At 36.8% G+C, this 22290-nt stretch overlaps 1 protein-coding gene across 11 annotated transcripts in view; it reads right to left on the bottom strand.

Moving 5' to 3' along the window:
• Window positions 1-22290, bottom strand: part of MECOM (MDS1 and EVI1 complex locus) — a 627797-nt gene that overhangs the window by 44856 nt on the left and 560651 nt on the right. For 5 of the 11 annotated variants that reach the window (XM_005675344.3, XM_013964721.2, XM_005675347.3 and 2 more), the window contains exons 3-5: window positions 18368-18502; window positions 6416-6518; window positions 2724-2940 (exon numbers count right to left, since the gene is read on the bottom strand). In XM_005675344.3, coding sequence (XP_005675401.1) covers window positions 2724-2940; window positions 6416-6518; window positions 18368-18502 — 455 coding nt within the window. The other 6 variants (XM_005675351.3, XM_005675349.2, XM_005675350.2 and 3 more) reach the window with 5 other exon arrangements.

Raw genomic sequence — 22290 nt, 5'->3', positions numbered from 1 at the left:
CCCATCCCTGAGATTCTCCAGGCAAGAACACTGGAGTGGGTTGCCATTTCCTTCTTCAATGCATGAAAGTGAAAAGTGAAAGTGAAGTCGCTCAGTCGTGTCCGACTCTTCGCAACCCCATGAACTGCAGCCCTCCAGGCCCCTCCATCCATGAGAGTCTCCAGGCAAGAGTACAGGAGTGGGTTGCCATTGCCTTCTCCGCAATATACATTAGGGGTGGACAAATACTGTTTGATATCAATTATGCGAGATACCAAGAATAGTCAAATTCACAGAGTCAAAACGTACATTGGTAGGGGCCAGGGACCAGGTGGTGGGTGGGTTGGAGGGAGGGATGGGAAATTAGTATTTAATGGGGACAGAGTTTCAGTTTAAGAAGGCGAAAAATTCAGGAGATGGGATGATGGTGAGAGTTGCACAACCGTAGAAATGTACGTAGTGCCACTTAACTATACAGTTAACTATGGTTAAAAGAGCATGTTTTATATTATGTGACTTTTACCACAATGCGTGCATGCTCAGTTGATTCTGACTCTTGGCAACCCTCCGGGCTGTAGCCTGCCAGGCTCCTTTGTCTATGAGATTTTTCAGGCAATAATAATGGAGTGGGTTGCCATTTCCTTCTCCAGAGGATCTTCCGGACCCAGGGATCAAATCCACATCTCCTGCATCTCCTGCATTGGCAAGTAGATTCTTTACCACTGAGCCACCTGGGAAGCCCCTTTACCACAATAAGAAACATTAAAAATAAAAGTAAAATACAATAAAAATGTAAAAACGAAAAAGAAGTAGAGATAGTACACAACACAAAAGGGGGGAATGATAGCAAAGTAAGATAAATTTTCTTTTCCTTGTTTCTTCTAATCCCGCATAAAACCCATATTGCTCCCTGACCATTATCAACTATCAGCTAATCAGTGATAGGCAAGTGGTTCTTACAAAAGCTTATTTTCACTCCTTTCATAAACATAAAAGTATACAATCAGTCATTAATGAAGCTTCACTTTTCAAAGAATTTTACCCCAATTTATAGAGCTTGGCTTAGCCTTCTGAGTTCTTTCCATCTTTTGCATGCATATCAACCTTTGTTTCTTGCCCCCCTTTTTTGGAGGGTGGGCTGCCCAGATGACACTAGTGGTAAACAAACCTCCTACTAATGCAGGAGACATAAGACATGTTGGTTTGAACCCTGGGCTAGGAAGATTCCCCTGGAGGAGGGCATGGCAACCCAATCCAGTATTCTTGCCTTGAGAATCTTGCCAGTATTCTTGCCAGGGACATAGGAGCCTGATGGGCTATAGTCCATAGTGTTGCAAAGGGTTGGATACGACTAAAGCAACTTAGCATACATTCCTTTCTCAATATCTTACACAAAAGATACAGAACAGAATAATATACCATGTCAAGAAAGGAATTCTCACTTGCTTAACATATAAAGCAACAATATCAGATTCAGTAAAGTGGAAAATATTCAGGGCATGTAGGTTCTACACCAGCTAAATTATATAACCCAAATTATCACTTGGATGATCAGTATCAGGTTGCATAGCGACATGATATATCCATCTGGCTGAGCTACCGAGAAGTGAGTTTTGAGAGTTCACCCAACGCCAGATAATTAGGTTTCTTTATTGTTTGCTACTGAATGTTTGAATGAAAGAACTAAATTGACAGTTGGTTTTGGCATAAAGTAGGATTGACTTAGGCTTAATCTTACACCCAGAGTAAGGTTTCTCCACCTAAGAAGTATTGCTACACATAATATTTTAGTGTTGAGGCTGTCAGTTTTTGTTTTATAATGCTGTCCAATACTTTTGATAACAAAATAGAAGGAAATATACTTACCCTTTGACATCAGAGATATGGCTTTACAGTATAAATACTTTTCTCACCTGTTGGTATTTAGTGATTTCATTTTGGCTTTTAATTTGGACACAATATATTTAGGAGATGTGCTGTGATGGGGTCATAAAGAATTGGACATGACTTAGTGACTAAACAACAACAAGGGTTGTTATTTTCTTTAATAGAAAAAAAAAAAACCAAACAATTGTTCCTGAATTAAATTCAAAGGGCTATAAAAAGTTAATATGTCATTGAAATGTGATTTCTGTTTTGTTAAAAATATGTATCAAAGAATTATTTCATTTAGAATTTGTTTATTTTTTTCTTCCCTTTAAGACAATTCAACATTTTCTTCACTGGGCATGTTTCTGTTATTCTTTTATATGTGCAATTTAGATAAATAGTAGAAATTAAATCCACAGATTACAGTGATCTATCAAAAGACCATCTAGCTTTTCTTAAGTATCAGAAGTTTCTTTTTTATCATCTAAATGTTTCTAGAAAGTAGCTTTACTGTTCAGTATCTATAATTAGATTAATCAGCATCACTTTTGCCTTCTCTACTCTTGACTCATCCAATAAGTTACATTTTACTCTAATGCTAAACTTTCAGCTGCCAATTACATTCCATAAATAATAACAGTAAACATATTATTTTCTCTCTGGCATCAAAATAACTAATTCCAACTTCACTGCAAACATTTTACAGGTGAGAATTTACAGGGGAAAATGACTTCCAAACCTGTGACTAATACATTTTTCCAGTTCATTGTTGTTTCAGATTTCCCATCTGCACCAATTCTGAAAATTGAGCATAAGCAACATTGTACTTCAGAGTAAACAAACTCGTTCCGGTAGTGGAGCATGCCATGTCTAACCTTTGCAAATCGGGAAACACTTGGTCACATTCCTTACACTCCTGAATCGCGTGTATCTCTCGGAGATCATTTTCACTCTCAAGCTTTTGCTGGAAGTCCTCTTCTACCATTGAGAAAGCCGAATGGGGAGTGCTGCATGGGAACTTCTGGTGATCTGCTAGCTCGGCCTTGGACTCGAAGAGCTGGTCACAGTCCTCACAGCGGTATTGCCGTTCTTCTGTGGAAATAATTCAGGTGTTATCAGAACTAGGCGATCAGGAAGCACTGCCACAAACCAGGAGTTCTTATCGAATTGTGAAAGACATACTAGAAACTATTGGGCTGTCCTTTGCACCACTCCCATTTTAACATGGATTGGAAAGAATAAATGTAGAGAAGCCAGCACAGAGCCTAGAACTGTAACAGAAGTGATCACTGGGGAGCCCAGATAGTCTTCTCATCAGATAAAACTTTATGATGAAACCCTTCCAGGTTTTAATATTCTCAGGACATATAAAGTCACAATGACCGTTTACCGAGCATCATTATGACCTCAAACCTGTTCATGGATTATTGATTTTCCTAAAACTTGACCTTAAGGAATTACATATCAGATTTCTTTCCCAACTTTCCAATGAGAGTACTGAAGCTCAGCAAGTTCAGTAACAAATCAAGAATTATAGAGCTGAGTAGTTATGTCAAACTTTGAACTGTTTCTGTCCCATACCCTTCTCACAGTGCCATGTTACCTGTAGGGGACATAGGAGAGTCCCTGTCTGAGCCTTACTTAAGCCTGGCTAACATCAATAAACTTGGAAATGCTTTAACGTTCATCATTTCTTATAATGGGACATGGCATGATTTTAGCACTTTTCTAGGCTCATTTATGTTCCCCCAGGGTCAGTGCTAATTGGCATGGCTTTGCTAAAGAGCCAACATATCATGAATTTACACTTTAAATCAGTAAGATAAATACATGGTAATAGTGGGAGACTAGAGATAACAAGGCGATAGAGTGTCAGGTAGTGACAGCCTTGTTTCTGTTCTTTCCACTGGCATAGCTTTTAGCCCACTCAGGAGGCTATAAATGCTATGCACTGATCACACCGGTACAATCACAGAAGTCCTGCAAACAGCTCACAATGCTGAAAGATACAGAGGACAACGAACGACAGGATACACAATCCATGTTGCAGACCTACGGCCAGGACCTATAGCCAGTTACTCACTGACTGAATGTCTTTGAGGGAATATTTTAGTCACCTGCCAGATGTGAGCCGTTTTGTTAGGGAAGGGATACATAAGCAAGCCAAGGGGATACACATGAGAACAAATAGTATGATACATTTTATGACAGATCCATGCACAGGAACTAAGGCAGCCCAGAGGAATATGCCAAATCCATCCATCCTGGGGGGACAGAGGTTTAGAAAAGACTTTGTAATGAGGAAAACTCAGCTGAGTGGAGCAGGTTGAGGGAGGGAATAGGATGGACCAATTAAGGCAAGAAAGAGCAAAAAAATGCAAGCTCATAGAAAGGCAAAGCTGTAGTAAAGTGTGACAGGTTTATAGGATGCATGTAGGGGAGGAGTGGGAAATGAAGTTCGCAAGGGTAGCAGGTTCCTAGGGGCTTTTTAGGTTCATGCTAAGACAACTGAAGCAACTTAGCACCAGCAGCAGCAGCAAGAAAGTACAGAAAGCCACTGAAAGACGGAACACCCCACTGCAGCCTGAAAAGCCAAGCAGAGAGATCACATGGGTCAACATTGCTATAATCCACCACAATACTGGTTTAGATTAAACTAAACCAATAACACAGGGGCCAGAAAGGTAAAGAAATTAGTATGTAGATTCAGTGGGGTTTGTCAGTTTTGGACTGGTTAAAGAAGAGGGAGGTGTTCGAAAATAAATCACCTCAGCTGTAAGACGGGTTTCTCAATAACATCAACTAGGTAATGGAAATATTTCTTATAGTTTGTGACACTATTCACATGTTTAAGATCTAACTTTAGGACCTCAGCCAGCAGTCTGAACACAAACAACCTCCAGGCCACATAATACATGAAAAGACATAGGATTTAGAGATGGCAAGACCTTGGTTTCAATGCTGACTCTACCACTTTCTGGCCAATTTATGTAGTCTTATGTGGCCTTGTTTCCCTATCTGTATAATGGAAATAAGACTGTTCTTAAAGTTCGCTCTATGTCTAAAAGACTACAAAGGACAATGAAGAGCCTATAATATCTAGCATTCAGTATGTGTACAAAGCATGTATTTTATTTTCTGTCCTAAGAAACATTAACTCCTAGGAGTATGAAATACAAATCACCATTTAAACATTATAGACATTATATAATGTATCTGGTATACGTATGGATATGGATATGACACATTGAAAATAAAAAGCAATGGATGCGTTCAAGAGTATTGTAAACACAGGTAATTCATGAAATGTGGCCCTAAAAGAAAAACAGTCACCTCTGTTTATACTTTTCAGAATAGTACACTAAGTATTTATATTTCAAAAAATAATTATTTGAAAATCTTTTGAGAGCAAACATTCACTGATTAAAGTTTCCTCATACCAGTAAAAGCCCAAATTATATTCATTTTTATCATCTAAGCAGTCCTTGCTGTCAAAGAGCCCTTTTCCACTGGGTCAGGTTCCCCATTCAGGCTCAAACTCTACCAGGCTAGTTGATAAGTCTGGGTTTCTGACACCACTTACTTGTTACAGTTTTTTAAGAGGAAAATAATTTCCAAAAGGCTCCCCAAAATGCAACTGGTATAAATTTACAAAGAGGCAGAATGCAGCTTGGCTAAAGTAAAAAATGTTCAAGTAATGAGTCAGCCAATAGTGGTAGCTTCTTTCACAGGAGATGCAGAAGCTGAAGCTAAGGTTCTCCTGTTGGCAATGCCAGACAGATGGGAAACCGACCAAACCAGCCCCAAACCGACCTCTCAGGTAAGCTGGGATGGGTACCCCTTCCTACTGATACTTCCAACTATGAAACTCTCCAAAGACACCACTAGACTATGCTGAATGAAGTCCCATTGTATTAGGAGAGAGAAACAGGAAAAAAAAAATTAAATGTTCATCCCAATAATACAAACCAATACAAATAAAATTTCCTTTTCCTCTCATCTGAATATACATCACTCATCATCAAAATTCCTTTTTATGCCTTCTTCTTTGATTTAGAATGGGTCCCTGACAAATACAAATTCCTCTGACTCTAAAATTTCCTCATCTGTACTTTTCCCCCACCCTACAGCTGCCTCCCATGTGATCATGCTGGCTAGGATTTAAGCAGAAAGATTTTTTTCCAGTAATAGAATATTAAGTGGGAGGAACAACTGCTAGATTTTCAAAAGCCCCAAACCAAGCTCCCTGAAATGTCTTTTGCAGCATGAAAGTACTCTCACCAGAGTCTAAGGCATTGACAGAAGGCTTACTTATGTGATGTCTCAGTCCAGATATTCAAAATTCCTTTGACCTCCATTTCAGAAAAGACCTCTGCTTACTTTAGCTTCACTGTAATATTAGCCAGGTGTCACACTAAGAAAATAGCCACTCTAGGGGACAGAATTTGTTAAAGCTGACAATGACTAGCCAGGGAAACACAAACACCAAGTGTGATGGATCCTTTGACAGGCTCCATCACAATCTCCAAATGAGGGTGGTGCGGATGGCGGCATGTGTGGTACTAACCGTGGATGTCTGGTGCCATAGTTTCATGGGAATAGTCTTCACTCTTCATGAACAGCAGGAGCTCCTCTCCTGGGGCAATGTCTGCGACTACTCTATAAAATATCTTCAAAAGACAACGAACGTGGGAAAGAGAAAGAGAAGTGAATGTTAAGAAAGGGCAAGATATACACTAAGATAACTGTTCATTTTCCCATATTTTAACAAAATATTCCTTTTAATTTTCATCAAAAGAACTATGAATTCCTATTTTATACACTGAAAATTAGCCCTCTGCTGACAAACGGAAAGCTGGGACTCTCATGCCAATTTACGAATCTTTTTCCAACTCCCACTTCACAAGTCAAATTTTCTAAATGTGAGGCTTGAGGTGTCACATTCACCTTGTGAAATGTTTAAGAGACATGAAGAGATCACCAGAGAAAAGATGATCCCTTCTCTGAATCCCTTACTCTGGTGAACCATGCACAACTGATTGTTGCCTGTGCCCTGCATTATCCAGCTGTGGCTGGGCACAGGCTGGCAGGGGCAGAGTTACTGCCCCTTCTTGAACATGTTCTCAAAAGTAGCATGTTCTCAATAAGGTGCTTTTAAGGCAAAATCTGGAGGGACCCAACATAAAGAATCATGAAAAGATCTGGAAAAAAAAACAAAACATAGTTTTAAAAGAGAGTGTTTCTTTTTTTAAACACTGCATCCCTCTTTTATCAATCAAAAGTGATACTCACAGATCCAGGACCTGCCTTCATGACCCAGCTCCTGATCCCACTCTTTGAAAGCAAGCATTATGCTTTCAATCGATTCTTTTACCAGGGTTTGGGGGTGGTGCTTATGCCTCTTACTTTCACACAAAATGTTGATGAGAGGAAGGGTTGAATACATCCATTAATGACTGACTAGAAGCAGTGTGGCAAGTATGGAAAATATCCTGACCTATAATTTCTAAGAGCTGCCTACCTTTTCCCTGACCAGCTCAGTGACCTTAGGTAAGTCATTGCCCAATTTACTTGTCCAGGCTTCAGGGTCTCTTCATGTAAAAGGCATTTAGTTCTGATTTGCAACATATATAAACATCAAATCATTATGTTGCATACCTGAAACTAATATAATGGATATATCAATTATATCTCAATATAAAAACGACTTAATCATGAAAATGTTTAAGGTGCTTTTTCATTTTAACACAAAAGGTTTTTAATTTTTAATTCTAAGATTATGTATTAAACAAAAATTCTTAAATGAGAATAATTACAGTCACATACAGACACATACATACAAATTCCAGCAAAAGTAACAATCACAACAAAACAACCAGGGATTCAATTCTGCTCAGTCTCAATGCAATAGGGTGAAAAATCCTATAACACAAATTGGCATACCCTGCTAAGAAAAGGGAAGGATCTATTTTGAGAAAACTTTGCTCTAACTGTGGCTTCTTGCAGGATCACTTAATAGTTCAAACTGAGAAAAGTTGAGTAATTTAATGTCTTATGAGATCAAGAGAAATGTGCAAAACTTTAATTATATTTATTTGTTTATCTTTTGAAAAGCAGAGGACATTAAACAAAAGTACGTGCCTCTTCATTCCAGTAGGTGGCTCTAAACTCCAATTGTTTATTTTTCTTTAAAAAGACCAGAGTACAAAACTGTGTTAAATTCAAAAAATAACTCAATGAGGAGTATTTTCTGCTTAGTTTCTTTCCTGTCAAAATAGAATCACTTTTTGTCACGCAACAGTAATTTAACCACATGAAGCTGGTTTACAGAAAATAATGCCAAACGTAAAATGTTCCTCTAACGTAATATGACCTAAAATGTTTCTCTAATATGATATGACTTAAGATTCTTTATCTCTATCCATAGATAGAATCCAGACTATCTTAGGAAAATAACTCCTTGTTATGTGCTGATTCTATAAAAACCAGAGACTTTATAGTTTGTATCTTACTAACCGTAACATTCATATTTTCCTTTCTTTGGAAGTACACTGAGAGGAATAGACTGCTCAAAAAAGTTACCAGGTTAAAGAAAAAAAAAAGTGTTCATTTGCTTTTTTCCTCCCTAAACCTTCCAGTTAAATGCTTGTTAGTACCTTGTTTCATTCTAGAGTCCTAGTTCCCCTTAGAAAACAATGGACTTCTCTCAACAGTTTGAATCACCTCTTCTTTTGGCATCTCTCAAAGGTTTAACTTATTAGCTTCCTTTCCAACAACATGTTGACATTTGAATTGTGACATATTAGAACTTTTCGGTGGCTTCTCGGAAACAGTGAGGTTAAAGAGACAATATCCCGCAAGACCGTAAAATGGTACAATTGTCTGTGCTGGGGAATGCTGCAGAGAGACACACACGCCAGATCACTGGAAGAAAGTATTATGATATCATTATTTCTTTGGCGTCCACTATTTATCATGTCTCTTTTAATTCCATTTTAGATTTATTCAATCCAATGTGAACAGTCCAAGAAACAAAAGAAAGTGATGGATATGTTGTAACTATATATTAGAAAGACAATTCTCTTTGCCGGGACATAGATCACTACTGTAATTTCCCTTTAAGTGTCCAGATTGTCATGCGAAGAATATTGAGTGCATAAAAAATAAAAGACACGGAAGAGTGTTGATTTTGGCTTTATTTACTGGAGGTAAAAGGTGACATTCCAGGCCACGAAAGGCAAGGCTAGGCAGCGTGGGTTTTAACTTCAGGGTGTTCTTTTCGATTTTAAGTGAATTTTTATGGTGCTCATGAAACTGAGGTTTGAAAAGATCTGGCAAGAGCCTGCCCTAATGAGGGCAGATTCTGGGCATGCTTCCTCATATCATATAAGAATGTGCTTGAAATCCCATCTACCACCCTTAGAAATCCAGCGCTTTTTTTCAAGGTGTTGCTACCACTTGCCATTTCATCATATCTCATGTCTTTAGATCTTAAAGAGACTTAAGTAAAACTATGTCTTTCCTCTTATAATTACAGTGGCCCCAAAGTATAATTTGAATACTTGAATTCAGAGATGTCCACATATAAAGTTGGTTTACGTCCTAGCAATAATAATATACCAACAGGCATTTGGGAAGTGAGAGGAGTAGTTTAAATGAAAACATAATGACAATTTCTTGCCTCAAAACAATTATGTGGGGGGGAAATGGAATGTAATGCTGGTGGAATCAAGCCTTTCAGAAAATAAAATATCACATCTATGTTTTTATGTTATAAAATAGGTCTTTAGGCAAATAAAAAAATATAATTAAAAACCTAAGTGCTTTATGCAGTTTCTCCCGCAGGTTTGTCTATTAAGTATGTTTGACCATGCTTATAAAAATATAATTAAAACATCTTTAAAATCAGTATATTCTCAAAACTTCGACTATATTGCAGCCCTATGAACTATAGGTCATCTGAGTTAGGGACCAGGAGCAGAGATATTACTAACATAGCCTCTCTGTGCTTTGTGTTTGAGAAAAATGGAAGGGAATCAATTCCTCTGTTAAATTCCATAAAAGAGTTAACAGGTCTCTTCCATCAGGGGGTTTTATGGAAAAAGCTATCTGGAACCAAAATAAAAACGTCTTGGATCTGGGATTCTGTGATGAATTCAACTCAAGTATTTAAAGAGGGGCTCAAAAGTCTCAAACACTTAGAAAAAGTTGGAATGGATATAAAAGGGTTGTTGATTTATTATTTTTCTGGGTCTCTCTCAGAATGCTCTTTAAGAAGGGAAACAACTCCTCCCATTATAAGGTGAAAAATAGAAGAATAGGGCCTTACAGTCTAAAGAAAGAGGATTATATGAGAATTCCATTTTTTAAAAGTCATGATAAACATTTTAAAACTATGTTAACGCCTTTAGACTTTTCTTTTTGGTAGCTAATACACCAAACTACATAAATACAACATGTTATGAACATGACCTAACTCATAGAAACTTTTGAAAGTTAAGATGGTCTTTTCATTTTATCACAGAAAAAATATAATTTTCCCAATATCTTGCTGGACTCTTTTTAATCTTTCCAGAGAGCTTTTTATCTTTATCCTTCTAAGTATGGATATTATATCTGATCTCTCAATACTTTATAAGAATAAATATTATGGTAAATGTTTTAACAGATCTTTATGTATTCTTATATTTTTAAAACTTGCTAAAAAAACACACTAGTGGAATTTCTTTATATGTTTTTAAAAAATTCTAAATCATTCATATATTTGAAGATAAAACTTGAAATCTCCCAATTTGTTCACTTTTACTACTGGTGAAATTCACAATTTAAGGCATAAATACAACATTATACATGTATATAGGAATTACTCTAAAAATAACTATTATTCCTAATTTGTTTTAATCAAACCTTGTAATGGTTCCAAATGTCAAAAGTATATCTGTTCAGTTAAGGCTAAGCTAAAGGTAAAAGGCAGTGGAGATGTGGACTTGATTTAGCAAATTTAGACAGCCAAAAGTTATATTTTCATACAATGTTATATATATAAGAATATATGTGCTTGGATATGTTATATATTTTATACATGATTTACAAATGTGATGAAGTATATGTTTGAGGAAACTTTTTAAAATCAGCGATTTCTTGTATTAATATAAATTAATATTTAATGGCATATGATTTTTCTAATTATATATCATAAAAGTTATATATTTTATAAATTACATATTACATGTAATATATGTTGTATATAACAATTTTTATGCACAGTTGGAACTGAAATTAATCACAGTTTATTAAATACTCATTTTCTTTTGTAATTTAAGCCTAAAAGGACAGTCACCAAAGAAAATATGGACACTATAAGCATTCTGATAGGAAAGGTAATAGGCTATAAAAGACTTTCAGATTATTTCTCTTTTATACTGTCAGAGCCTGTGTTCAACCAATTCCTCCCTCAAACTGATGATGGCTACCATTTGTATTTATAAATGGTAATAACGTGGGTTCTTGTTTATAATCTTATAAAATAGAGAAATCTAGAATCTGTCAGACCAGACCTGCTGTCTGGTTTGCTATGCTTGGATCGATTTAAAGTATTATGCTTGCACTACTGAGACAAGAAAAATTCAGTGCACAGGAGGGAAAACAAGAAAGAAAGAAAACACATCATTTACTTTTAAAAAGATGAACAAGGACTCATTGTTATGAATTCCCGTTTATTTTTCCTGGTCAAGCACTGGAAGTTTTATTTATGCTTAATAGACTACATTTGGCATGTCTGAAAATGGCAGAAGTGTGAATTATGAGTGACCTTCAACCTATTCAGGAAGTTGTAATAATTGAAATAATAGAGAAATGTACTCCCTGCAAAATCTGTACTGAGACAACTGTTTCAGACTATTGCTGTCTTTTCTGTCTTTTCACTTTGAAGTAGATAGTTGATTCCTTCTCTCCCAACTCCCACAATTCAGCCTGAATGCTTTATTTTCTACAGTTTCATACCAGTCTGAGACTAGGAAAAGGTGAATGGAACTTTAACATTTAGAGGCTGGGTGGGAGGGGAGGTAAGTGACAGTTTGCACATCTGAACAAAGTCAATATTTGATATAAACACATCTGTCAGTCTTGGTGCTGCAGAGGTAACACCAAGCCCACAGAGACAACGTGTGCACAAGTGCTTGCCTTAGGAAAGGTACTCTGGACCCCTGATCTATCCATAGCAATGTGGGAAACCCCAATTCTGGAGGACAGGCGTGGTGTCAAGGTTTTTCACCTCTAAAAGAAGGACCCTTTTTAATCCTGATTAAAAAGAGATAACAAAAAGTGTATTCAGCAGACAGAGATTAATAATAGAATGTAAAGAAATTTGTCCAACAGAATGGAAACACTGTCATGGCCAAGCTTTGCTAAAGCAAACCATCCTTAGTTTCTCCAAAGACACAGTATTCTGAATTTGTCTTCAAGGTAACAGTCTAAAGACTAGAAAATATTAACAGAGAAATATCAGGTATAAATCTTGCTGTATCTGGTTTAAAACCAGAAAAAAATAATATATATATATATATATACTAGCTACCCTCAGAATAAAAATATTAATGGAGAAGAAGCCCCCCCCACACATACACATTTTTATTTCTTCCATAATAACATGAAAAGAAAGCCAAGTATAATTTATTGAATGAAATAAAACAGAGAGAATTGCCTGTTGATTCTAGTTTGCAAGAACAGGGCAAGTGATAAAGATCCACTATATTATTAGACCTGGAGCTTGTTTTGTAACCAGCCTGGAAGCTTTGCAAGCATCTTGTTAAATAACCTCTAAAGATCACGCTATAGACCTCACAAGAAATATTCCTTAGCCACCTGTCTTTAATGTGGCCATTTTGTCTGACTCTATAAAACTGATCATCCTCAACAGTTTCAGACTGCTCAAAAAGAGAGGAAACTAAAGATCTTCTTTGGGTTTTTAACTAGGCTGGAGACATTTCTTGTGTTCTTGACCAACACGTTTTCCTCTTTGATGGCTTGTGATGCATTCTGACACCTTTCTTTTTGGTGCTATTCCAGAAATAGCTAGACTCTGGTATGGGTGTGATGCTTTGAGATCCTCCTGTATGAAAAATGTTGGGTACATGTAAACATGAACTACTTAAAATGCACAGATCATCTTTTTCGTGAACTTACGTGCTTTATCAATCTTCATAAAAATTCCTACCTTCTGTAGTGCTATGACAGGCCTGTGTGCTGGGCACAATTACATGATGGAAGTTTTTTTGGGGGGAGGAGATGTTATTTGTTTTATCATGTGAATAGCAAATGACAAACTATGTCTGAGACAGTTTCGTCTTTGGGTGAAGGAAGTAACTTATCAGCCAGACGACATCCCCTCAAAGTCCACTTAGGCACCGTTCACAAAGCCAGTCTCTGGGTATTGCCAGCTGGCATTCATCTTAAAACAGCAGAACATAACTTTGGTATAAAAGTGGAACTTGACTTAAAAACAAAGCAAAGAAAATGGCCAAAGCCAATAATAATTTTAACATCAAAAGAGGTCATAGAAAAAGCGGACAGAAATCCTTGCAAAGGAAGAGCAAATTAACAAATTACCTGACAGTTGACACAAACATGTTTAAAAAGTAGAAAGAGGCTAAGATACTATATTTTGTTTTTATGTGGTTGATCTTCCCTGCTTTTTTGCACAAACTGCATTAATTGAATGATGCAGGCATGGTTTTTTTTTCCTAAAAGCCAAAGAAAATAACTTGATAATTGAGCCTATAATAAGCCTGCAATAATAATACTGTTGTAGTGTCCCAGCAGACGGATAGCACCATTGACTTGGACCCAAGGAGAGGGAGGGCGAGTGTGCCACTCAGCCATGATGGTCCTGGAAGCAGTTAAAACTTTATAAGGTAAAGCACAAACGAGAACAATGCCTATTCCAGCTGAAAAGAGTGTAGAATCTTGCTGCTGTTCCTCAACCACAAGGGAGCTGGCAGCATCCCTTAAGTGAATTCTGACTATGCATTCTCTGAGGGGCACTCCTTCTTCTAGGTCTTCTTTCTTCAAAATATACATCGGGCATTAGATAATCTCTTATCGACGCATTTCGCTTTCTTTGGAGTGAACAGCAGACTTCTCTTAGTGTACTTACTAAATACCAACTGTCAAGGGCCTGTTTAAAAATGAAAGGACTTATCACCTTGTGTAAATGACAAGATTAATAATGTCTTGGGTTCCTGAGAACTTTATCCCACTTGTAGACCATGTTAGGGCAGGCCAGGAGCTTGAATAAAAGTGTGTTCCTTTCTGTGGTGCAGAATACATACGTAGCTATAAAACATTACCCCAAAGTACATGCCCAGATCGCTCTTGGAATCACGAGAGGAAAGGTAGGTCCTGTGTAAGTCGAAAAAGTTCACTTTCACGAATAGGGCCTTAGCGATCTGTCTGATTACAACCAAAATGATCTCACCATGAAGAAGTATTAGAGGAAAACTTGTGTCCAGAGAGCTATTTCATAAGTACACTAAGCTTGCGAACATGTCCGAGATAAGAACTGGCCTAATGGGGAGGTGTTGGGGGGTGGGCGCGGGTTGTGGATCCTCTTGCCTTTAAGCTAGGTGATGGGTATGGCAACACGGAGGGCTGAGGAAACTTCTCCAAGAATGGAGGAAAAGGTGGGAGTAGGGTGAGACCAGATCTAACGCAACATGCTCTATCCATCCATCAAAATGGGTGTAAAAGTAAGAATCGACAAGACGTCAAAGAAAAGGACATCAGAGTATCCAGATTTAAAAAAAAAAACAAAACACTCAGTAAATCATCTAGGTGTTTGGTATACCTGACATGAGACATATGAGTGCTTCCATATGTAATGAAACTTCTAAATAATTAATAAACCATTTTCATGCTTCCTCTGCACATCTGGTCCTCTTGAGGACCTCTTCTGGAAAGAACTTTCATCGTCCAACTTTCTGCCTCTGCTCCTGCCCTGATCTACTTCCCAGTGCCAGGGTCTGTACCCACAACCAGGAACAATTCAGACCGTTAAAATACAAAAATACTATACTGAAGCATTGTCTCTCTCAGTAAATATTTCCAGCTAAAAGCTGTGCCAGAGCGGTGTAGCTATGTAACACTGTAAAGAAACTATGGAAATAAGGGAAAAAATAATTAGGATTTCAAGGATAAAGAACCTTGGGTATTTTTAGTGGATCTACTCTTTTATGACTGGAGTGTGACTTAATTTACTAGTGTCTTTGGTGCAGCCTTCATTCACAAAGGTAAATTACTATAGTTAATATAATATTTTCAGGGGGAATAAGGATATTAGTCAGAAGCTGCAGCTACTTAGAAATTATAGTTTAGCAAGGGCACCAGTGTTTTCAGAATTTCTATCTCCAAAAATAGTCACTGCAACAATTCTGAAAACATGCAACGAAAAAGATATCTAAAAACAAAAAAACTTGAGTCTTCTAGGGAGCACTGTCGAGAAAGAAAGCTGCCACAAAGCTCACTTTGGCCTGGAAAAAAAAAATCTGCAATAAAACTACTTGCAGAAATCTATTGGAAGATTTAAACTCAGGAAAATCCCCTCAAATAAAATGCTTGTAGAGAGGTATTAGGAAAATGTTCACTGAATAGCCTTTGTTTTTATGATACAAAACTGATTACATCCTTTATCAACTTTACCTGAAAAACAAAATCCAGGCTGTTTCTAAGTACTTCATCACCCCCAAACAAATAAAATATGAGTTTTATCCAGGATGCATGTTCTGACTGTCCCACTATTATCAAACTGCATTATCATCTTCAGCAGACACATTCTTTATGTTTTACAAAACTCCTTCACATCACTATAAAACTGATCTAATATTAGAATTTTTAAAAATGCATATCTTTGCAAAAGTAAAGATACATAATTTATATCCTCCTTTTTTATTTTAGGTCATCTTTCTTTGCTAGGTAACCTAATTACCACAGTGTCTAGCTTGCAGTTGAAAGATTCCTCCAAAATTCTTCTTTTTTATAGTCCAGGACTTATTTAAAATTCATTTTATAAACTTGAGCTCTGTCTAAGAATCAGAGCAAAGAGAAACACTTTTTGCAGTTTCTGGTCGAGTGCATCATTTGCTTTTGTGTTGGGCAGGTGAGTTGATGTTGTTCATGTTTCATAATTATTCCTGATCTAGGGTGTCTCTTTATATCTGGATATTAAATATCTCACACAATGGGAGCGTTCATTAAGTGATGAGTTATGCTTATTCACCATTTGGCAGCTCCTATTCCTCACGGAAAAGAGTGAAAAAGTAGACCTAGAGAATCTCTTTAGTCAGCTCTTTTATCATTGTATATAGTCCAACATTCACATTTCAAAGCTGACTGGAATTGCCAGTCTTAAATGACTTTTAGAAATGCATATATACTTAAAGATGAGTATGTTTATAATATATGCATACACTATTTTGGTGTCTGCTCTCTTTTGTAAACTGGGTTAAGTATGATTGTATGCATATATGCCTATCACATAAATCTGACTTTTACTTCTGACTTTCCTCTCTTGTTTATGGGTGAACTTACTTGACCATATAATGTAAATTTCACAACTATGTTATTTGATATGCACTCTGTTACCATCTTAGATTTCTGCCAGCATAATACATAAGTTTAAAATGAGAACTTACAGAAATAATAGTATATGTCTAATATTGGTCTTTTATGATTTTCCTGATTAGCTAGTTTCCCTGATTCTTCAGTTAAAATACATAAACATGTTATTCATTAAGATATGAGACCAGCATATTTTCTTTTGAAAGCAATGCATTTTACAATGTGAACCTCAAAAGTAACCATATGAAAATTATAAATGCCTACTCTAATAAGCAAAGTAATTCATACTTATGAATAACAAAATAGTTTCCCTTTTTAATGTAATCACAATTCCCAAGGACAAAAGCATATTTATAAAAATAATTTAGACATAAATATTAATTGAAAAAAATACATTGTCCACAAGTCTCATTCTTCAACCATCTTTTCAGAAGTCCTGCAACAGTTCTATCTGTTTAAGGAAATAGCTCTTGTTGTCAGTAAATATGAATACCAAATAACTATTATGATATCATTACATTATTTCATCTTAAAACTGCCTTATGAGGTATTCAAGTTACTTTTTAAAGAAACATCACATGCACAACTCACCCATTTATAATACCTATGTATTTCCCACATCGAAAAAACAGTCAGTGCTCAAAAAATGTCTGTTGTTGATGGTGACAGTAACTCATATGATAGACTTGGGATATTTTCTGTTCATAAGCAATAGCTAATTTAATAATGATCTACTTTGTTCCAATAATGCCTCTTGTTTTCTTACGGCAAAGGGAAAAAACCAATTGATTGGTTTATTACTTTTGATATATGTTGAAGATTTTTAAATGATTCCCACTTTAAAGTGAATTTTATAATTTACTACCTCTTATACAGGTTAGTCAGTAAAAATTATCTGGTAGCTGGTAAAATGCCAAAGAATAATCTCATAACAATGACTGAAATAGAGTCATAGACCATATGACGCTAGCATTACTTACCAGCTTTCAATTGGAAACATCTAATTCAAACTTTTCTTTTTCTTGGTGGTGATTTTTATAGTAGATTTGCCAAGCAACCAATTTAATATGATCTTTGAAACATATTTGATTTAGGTAACCATTGGTTTAAAAGAAATAAATGATGATAGTATAGTTATATTCTAACCCAATGATGTTTATAAAACACAAATTAACAGGTTGAACTTCTTGTTGTTTTAGGTATTATCATACTAAGTTACAAGATTCATAACTTCACTTTATTGAGTGCAAAATATGTTTCATAATATTTTCATGATCTTGTTTCATAGTTATTGTTATTAAAGTTAACCTCACTGCATGAGCTTCCATAAAGCAATTTCCAGCAGTGATACTCTTAAACTATTCACATCAACAACAACAGAAAATGTATTTGATTAATCGAAGTGTTTCTTGTTTATAATTAAGCAAACCAAATGCATAATCAGATAAGCACACAAATAGATCATACATCTATATCTACCTACTATTTAAAATAAAATCTATATATTTCAACTGTATCACTTGCAATTTCTGCAAAAATTCAGTGTTCTTGATTAGTTCAGTACTTTCTATGAATGACTCCTTATTATGAAGGCAAAGAAAAACTGATAAAGAATACCTATTAATAAGTAGTATTCAGTTTTTAAATCATTCAGTCATACACAGAAGACTAGAGCATTTCTGAAGTTTTACTAGCACAAAGTGAATAAACTACCCAAAAAAGAAGTACTGAAAGAAAGTAATACTGAAAATTACTTTATTCTGCATCTTATATTTGGGCATTACCTTTCACCATATCAAAAAACAGGCCACAAGGGTCTGCTGCAACTCACTGTTATTTTTATTCTTCAGGCTTCACTGATACTTTAGTGCTCTCCAAGAAAGACAAGAAAATCTTTACAACATACCTGATCATTTATCTGGCATGCAACGAGGTTGTGCTGATCATAACAGCCAGCGAACCTGATGTACTTGAGCCAGCTTCCTACATCTGGTTGACTAGCATCTATGCAGAACTTCACATTGCAAAACTCATCTAAGATCTAGAAAGAAGAAGATGAAAACAATCGATTTCCGTATCAGTTCATTCATTAGAATAATTAATTGCTTGAAAATATTTTATTCAAATGTATGTTTCCTACTTCGAATCCTTATGAGAAAAGAAGTCAGCCATCATGCATATTAATACAGAAGGAATAATAGTAAGTTATCTTAGAAGTGGCAGCGGTACTGCTTTTAAAGGAACAAAGCAATTGTAAATTACTACAAAAACTGATCAATTGGTTTCAAAAATGTCAGATTCCTTATTTTGCATAAAACAGTGCTATTTTGTCCAATGTGATTTTTACCAAAAAAATACTGAACACCATATATTAACATAATATTTCTAAACTGTAGAAGTCAATATTTTATGTTAAGATAGTCTTCCCTTGTGAGTATGTACTTTCACATTTGTGCACTTTAAATTAATGCAATGTAAAAATTTTAATCTAAATATTGTCAAATTCCTTTTTAGTTTGTATCGCATTACCATGAAACAAATCACACCCTTATCTGAAGAAGAGGGTAAGAGTCGTCTCATTGATGCTACTGACCAAAGAAAAACAAATGAAAATAAATATCTGGTAAACACTCGTGCAAAACATGTCAACCTAAAGTTTTAGGTACCCTATGCCAATGCATATTTCAGTTTAATGTTTTGTAAGTTAAATATCAAAACTGGCTTGTGATCAAGTAAAAAATATATAAAAATTTTGTAATAAATTGCCATCATTATATATGGTTATGTATTGTTATTTTTCATGAAATTTTACATTTGACCTATGTTAAATATTAATCACTACTCAGGATACCTATTAAACTAAAACTGAAATGGGTAATGCCCATTTTTAAAGTTGTGTCTACTTAAAGGAGGCTATTCAGATTCACTAGCAGCAATGTTGTTAAACACCAATATTAAAAGCTGCAGAGTTGTTGACCTGATGGTGAATAACTAGAAAGTCTGGTAATGTTAATGTCAATCAGTTAACCCAAACTTGAGGATGTTTCCTATCAAAGACTAAACAATATAGTCCAGAACATTAATTGATGAATTAAATAACCCCCTCCCCCTCAGAACTCTGCTGTATCTATACCTGTAAAAGTTAAAACTAAACTCTGGAGTGTATAGACCAAAAGCAATTTTGCACAGAATTCAAGCAATCACTCAGTTACAGATTCAAATGGTTAACTCACCACAAACTTCAAGAAGCCCAGTGTTCTGAGGGCTCTAGTCAAGAGGCATTATGAATATGCCTTTGGCCATGAGGCAATTAAAAGGCAATAAGTAGTCCCACAATTTTAAAAAGAAAAATTGAAACATAGATAGGAGTAATAATTGCTACACACACACACATACACCCACACACATCAAGTCTTTTTCAAGGACACCTTTCACACTAATAACAAAAAGTTTATATTAAATAGCCTCTTTAGTGAGGACAGATTTGAACAATTTCTCACTGATAAAATTATAAACTTTAAGCTGTTTTCGTCAACTCTCAATGCTGAGCAGCTTAAATGGCAATTTGAGATTCACCCTCTCCTCAGATGTCTGGAAGTATTACAAATAACAACAGCAATACACACTTTAAAATAGTAAAAGGTTGAGATTGTTGTTTTATTTTTTGGTTTGTTTGATTTCTGGTTGATCTTTGCTGTTTATTTTCTCCACTAGCATGAGGGGGGAAAAAAAAGCAGTTCTACTGACACACTAGAGAAATATTTAATGAAGGAAATAGGGTGAAGTCAGTGAAACGCAACACCAGTTCCATTTCATATTTGCAGAAAGACGTGGAAAACTTGTTAATTTCAAAGTCAAAAATCATCTATGCCCCTAGCTTTCCAGCATTCCCCTTTTTGCGAGGGCAGAGAGTTAAGTATTGCATACACTGCACATAAAAATACTAGGTGTAATTTTACTCCGTGTTAACATTATTGCCATTGCCACTGTCAACAGTGAAATTAATTTAAAAACAGGTTCATTTCCAAAGAATGTCTTTTTACATATATGTAATATGATTATTCAAATATTTCACCAACATATTAACTTTCTTACTCCCAGTATTCTTGCCCCAAGACAAAAGCTTAACTTTCTCCAGAAACCTTCCCCCCCAACCCACCCCGCCCCCGACCTCGGGTGAATTATTCGCTTTTGATTTGCTAACAGAACTGCATTTGTCTCCCAAATGTCTTAATCGTCTCGGAAATCTTGAATAAAATAAAGTAACAACACATCTTCCGTCATTTCATCTAACACACTCCTGTGTTTTTAAAAGCTGTCAAGTTCCAAAGATAGCTTAAAAAAAAAAAAAAAGAATTCCCTTTAGGTGGACTTTAGAGAAAGGCCCTTTCAAAAAACCAACAGCAAAAGAAAAAAAAAAAATCCCCATAACCTAGCCAAAGGGTCCGAATGTGACTTTCTCGAGAAGCAGCACACGATGTTGGACAGCAAAGCTGTTACTTGGCAAGGTGGAACTCGGCCGAAAGCGGCTCCAAAGTCGCGTGGCCGGTGCCAGGAATTCAGATTTTGGCAACCCCACCTTCTGCGTCCCTGATACCGACGGACAGACACACGAAGGGAGGGGAAAGAGGAGAAGAGCGCGAGGAAAGGAGGGCCGACAGCCGGCAGAGAGACCCACCGAAGGCCGGACGACCCACCCCGGAGACGCGTCCAGACCGCACCGTTGCACAGGAGGAACAAGGAAATCGGCAGTCCCGGCAACGTAGATAAGCACAGGGCTCCGCGAGGCAGCGGGCAAGTAGGAAAAGAAGGCTGGGGGCGGGGGGCGCCCCGGAGAAGGGGTGCCAAGGCAGGAAACTGTCCCAAGTAACAAACTATGCATATCGCCAAGACTTTTTTTTTTTTTCAGTTCTCTTACCTTAAGATTTCTATGGCCTCAACTCAGCAATAAAAGGCAATCACAGAAGAATTAAAACAAACAAAATAATCAGCAGCCCCCAGCTTTCCTGCACGAAAATCCTTTCATACGATCCCGAGCCACATTTCGAGATGTTTAAAAAAAAAAAAAAAAGTCTCGAGTCTCGATTTCCGAATGGTCTTTGATAACTTTGTCCGTCTCTAGGATCTGCTCGCCAGGACCACGCGTTTCAGATTTATTGTCCGCCAACAGTGTATTTTTAAGACCAGAAATGAAGTCTCCGCTTGTCTGGGTGACCCGGGTTTGGTGTGTTTTGGCTTTTTTCCCCCTTCCTAAATGAGCTCCGAGCTATTCCTTCTGGTTCACATCACCTCCCTCTTTTCTCACTTTCGCTTGCTCTTATCAGCCCGATGTGTAATGAAAGTTATCTGAAACCCACTAAAACTTCTTCCACTTCTTTCTCCCGGTCCAAAAGAGGGGTGGGGGGGGGAGATACAGGCAGGAGGAGGAGAGTTTGAAAAGGTGGGGGGCCTGGGGAGGCGAGGGGAGCTCTAGCCCCCTTTCTGATCCTCCGCTGCGCCTTTCCTGGTCGTAGACCCTCACGGGATCGTCCCCTTTCGCAACTCCTAGCTCAGCCGCCGGGTTTCTATTTCATGAACTGTCTCTTTAAAGAGGATCTGCTCGGCCATCCAGAAAGAACCCGGGGCGAGGGAGAAAGGGAGCTATCTCCCGCCGCCCCAGAGTGATCGGAAGCCAGACGGGCTCCTCTTTCAGTAAATTTTTAAAGTGACAGCAGCCTCCTCTGGCGGGAGAGGTCACAAAAAGGTCGCTAAGACTCAGTCCTATAGGGTCAGACTGATTACGGATGCACCATCCCCCTTAAACATGTAGATTTCTCCGGGTAAACAACC

Source organism: Capra hircus, chromosome 1 (genome assembly GCF_001704415.2).
Source record: "Capra hircus breed San Clemente chromosome 1, ASM170441v1, whole genome shotgun sequence".
In the NCBI taxonomy this organism is placed as follows: Eukaryota; Metazoa; Chordata; class Mammalia; order Artiodactyla; family Bovidae; genus Capra; species Capra hircus.
Note: the sequence above shows the minus strand (reverse complement) of the source record. Positions and strands in the feature narration are given on the sequence as shown.